This window comes from Symsagittifera roscoffensis, chromosome 5 (assembly GCF_963678635.1).
Source record: "Symsagittifera roscoffensis chromosome 5, txSymRosc1.1, whole genome shotgun sequence".
In the NCBI taxonomy this organism is placed as follows: Eukaryota; Metazoa; Xenacoelomorpha; order Acoela; family Convolutidae; genus Symsagittifera; species Symsagittifera roscoffensis.
In genome coordinates this window covers 60,378,110-60,382,250 of record NC_087066.1, presented here as the reverse complement: position 1 = coordinate 60,382,250, position 4,141 = coordinate 60,378,110, and the positions used below count along the sequence as shown (strand labels likewise).

Sequence of the window (4,141 nt, the reverse complement as noted above, 5' to 3'; positions counted from 1 at the left end):
ATTTAAGCTGAATTCAACAATACCTTTTGAGTTATATTTAAAAATTCCGTCAAATATGGCTAGTTAAAATGTCGAAATTTGTCTGAAGAAAAAAAACCCACCCCGAGCACAAATATTCCGTTACTTTCGTATCGAAAGTTGGAACAAAAAACTAAAGCACACCAGAAAACAAAGTTCCTCTACATTTTCCAAATGGTCGGAACAGTAATTAGAGAATGCTAAAATGCACACATGTTTTTCGCTACGCCCCCCTTGATAAACGAGCAGTCTTCTAAATCTATCTTTTGGTCATCTATCTCTTAATCTTTCAATAAAACTGAGTTTCTTGTCCCCAATTTCTCCTGGTATAATAATTTCATATAATATACAAAATCATATAATATGTATGATTTAACACCAGTGGGGTGATCAGATGTTTTCCTAAGTGAGATGGTCGGTTTTTAAAAAACAAATTGAAAATTTAGTAAACCTTCTTTATAGGTCGAACAATTTGATTTTCTGAGCTCTCTGAAAATACAATAAAGACCGCATTTTGTCCAAAATTTTCTGCGCCGCAAGCATGTTTTTGAAAAACCATTTAAAAATGACGTTTTGAACACCAAAAAAATGACCAAAAAGTTGCGGTTTTCTTCGCGTGCTCCCCCTCAAATTTAGTTATTTATTTAGACTAATCAGTGTGCATGCCTCTTTTAAATTTGAAATAACTTCTGAGGCAGATGATATTGCTGATTTCGATGTACATTCAAGAAAAAAAAAAGCATATGAGGCAGTGCAACAATGACGAAAAATGCGCATATGAGGCAGTACAATGCGGCATTGTCAATTAGCTAATGTTTGCTTCGCTCCCCTCCTACGCTACGTTCACTACTTCGGCAATCGGCCTGAGTATTGTCGTGCAGTGCGTGAATTAGGTAGTTATGTGTACCCTGCAGGAGTGATGCGTTGGTGGCTGACTTGAGGAGGAAGCGGTTGTGTCGGTTCATGAGGCGGGTGCAGAAGGCGATCATGGCACAGGAGGAGAGCACAGAGGGCACCAGTTGTACACTCATGCACAGTCGCACCACTATCACGGAACCTAACAAACAAGGAAGTCTTTAACGCACTCTTGTCACGGAACCTAACAAACAACAAGGAAAAGTCTTTCACATGCCCACACTCTTATCACGGAACCTAACAAGCAATTAGGAAAACACAAAATCATGTCTTTGAAACAGCCACACTCGTATCACAGAACCTACCCAAAAAAAGAATAAAGTAATTAGCAGCTTATCTATATCTGTTCAACCTCCCCCCCCCCTCCCCCCCCCCCATTCTTGCAAGACATAATTTTCAATGTCATGATCTAACAAGTGGTAGTACAAAGTAATGTATGAAGCTTAAACATGTAGCAGTGTTTGTGCACAATTGCGTTAAAAATGGACTGCTTAGGGACAGAGGCTTGGTAGATCCCGAGATCCCGTAATGTCTCCTCTACAGAAATTGTTGCTGTATAATTTGAAATCCGTAGAGGGAAACTTTTAGGTCTGCCCGTAACATAGCATATCAACGGTATATTTACTCTATAGTATCGGTATCTTTCCTTAATTTAGGCAGTGGTAGGAAAACATGGTGCATTTATGGTTTTGTTTCATTTAAGCAAAAAAAGAATTGAAGAATATTTTGAATCAATTTTTGATGCAGTTTGTATTAATCAAAGCTAACGTAAAAAAACTGAAAAAAAATGAGTAATGAATTTCAGTTTAAATCCTTATTCTTTCAGTGCCAAATCTCCCAACCACCCCCCCCCCCCACTCTGCACTCACCGCACTTCTTGCGGCAGGGGTACCACAGTCCAGTTCTGCTCTCCTCCCCCTGCCCCTCCTCAAAGTCGTTCCCTCCCCCTGCCGAGAGGGGGAAGTCTGACTGCCACCAGCTGTCCATGACGACTGAGAGGGAACCCAGAATCAGAGTCACCACCTGACCACCCATCGCGACCCAACTGAACACTGCCATTTTAGGAAGTTACAATAACAGTGAAAATGAGGAGAGGTCAGACAAAAAAAAAACAGCAAATATGAAGAGGATCCAATGAGACCAGAAAGTCGAATTGTCTTCTGTCACGAACTTATGCTCAATAGTAAGAATGTGGGTATCAAAATCATTTTCAGATTGAAGAGACACTTCCAAACGCTGATTACGTCACATAATCGAAAATTCATGGAATAATGAAGGTAAACAGGAATGTAATTTAAAGTGAGCGAGGAATTTTCATATTTTTATTTTTAACAGGCACATTGCTTACAGACTCTAAATGAGAATATAAATGATTTTAATACCGTTTTCTGAAAAAAAAACTACACTTTATGTTTAAGAGCAGCACAATTTTAGTATGGCAGACGTAAACCTAACCTATGAATACTTTTTACAATCTACTACAAAAAGCAGGAAGAGGTGATTATTTTTGGTCCAACAGGAGGAATTGAATAAAACAGTAACTATATTGATTGATTATTATTCATTCTCTTTTTACTCTTTCATATGGGGTGCAATATGAACTGTTTTTGCAAAATATGGTAATATTTTTAAGTGGCCAGATTTTGCATGCCAGGAAAATTTAATTTGTGAGAGGAAAAAGTTGACAATATCTGGAAAACAAACAAAAGGAAAAGAAAGGTAAATTTGGGACAGAAACTGGAAATCTATAATGGAATAACTGTCTAAATGGTTAGTGTCTACCACTGTGAGTATAACATTTTAAATCTGCTATCGCTGGGATTTATAAAGTAAAATATAGGTGGCGATTAGAAACATTTCAAATTACAAAAGGGAATATTTCGAGCCTTTTTCTTACCAACTGAACAAAATTACCCGGGGCACAAGTGGTCAAATAACCGAGACGCATTTTATATACCAATGAATTTAAACCCTCATACTTCTGACCCTAAATACACACGGTTATAATAATGCCAGTAAAACAATTAGGAGGATTTTTTTACCTATCTGGGCTATCTTTTTCCGATATCGATCTACTGTTGAAATCTATTCACTATTCTCATGTGCCCAAAAGGAATAAGTGATAGCTAGCCTGATAGATAGTTTTATGTGAGCTCCACTGACAAAACAGAGCATATAAATAGTACCTATCTTTTCAAACTAAATGGCAGGACAGATATATGTTTCATACCAACGGGGGAAAGGAAATTAGACTGCAAGCCACCGGAATATGAATTCAGCATAAAAACACCTGAGATTCAGAACTCTGGAATAGATGATGATTGATGGTGTTTTTAATCAAGGACTGTTAAGATTTTACAACGTTATATTATTTTAAAAAATCTAACAAAGCACTACCTAAAAACAATACGGTTTTTACATTTTAGAAAAAAAGTTCTAATTGGTTACGCAAATAGAGGGTTCCACTCTAAAAACTCAAAGTTCCAAGAAATTGAATTCTCGAAACTTTGCTCAAATTCCACGAAATTTCCACAAGAGGATAAAAAAACCTGTTCTGCATTACAATTGCATAAAATGTCAACCAAACATTTTCTTAGGAAATGAAAAAAGGCGCGCAGCGCAAGTCAATACAATCCTCTAAATGGCTTTATAAAAACAGACTTATATGAATTAGCAAAAAAAATCTATTTATAATATACAAGAAATAAACTAAATAATTTGTAATCTTTTTTAAAGTAATTTCTTGCTGTTTTTACGAAATTAATAAGATACCTGATCTAGCAGGAATTAGAAGATAGTCTAAATGCTCCAAAGATGGCACAAGCATAGCTTACTTTAGAAATAAACTAAGCGTGATATATGGGAATAGATTGCAAAATGCATCATTTTTTTTCTCCGCTCCCGTTGCGATGTAACGGATACAAGGGAATCCCCGTGGCTTATAAAAGTTATTTTCCCCGCTAGCTTTAATTAATAATTCTCATCTGATGAATTCGCACCGGTGCAAGTTGTCTATATCTATTTCCTTAAAACTCTCCCAAAAAGCCCCGAGCGGAAAATGAAACAAAGTTAATTAACGGAGAACAACAATTTTCTTGCTAATTGCAATGTTGAAGAACTCCCAACGGAAAAGTTCTATAATGAAATACAATAACCATAAACTGCATGAAAATTTACATCAAAACTTAAATTTAATTGGAAAGATATT

At 36.3% G+C, this 4,141-nt stretch overlaps 1 protein-coding gene across 1 annotated transcript; it reads right to left on the bottom strand.

The window, feature by feature from the left end:
• Positions 1-925: 925 nt before the first annotated feature.
• LOC134845864 (uncharacterized) lies at positions 926-3,886 on the bottom strand (the record flags this gene model as incomplete). Its single annotated transcript, XM_063862964.1, is given in 3 exon segments — positions 926-1,075; positions 1,803-2,748; positions 3,706-3,886. Coding segments are annotated over 2 exon segments (340 nt in total), but the record flags the coding sequence as incomplete, so codon positions are not given.
• Positions 3,887-4,141: the final 255 nt, after the last annotated feature.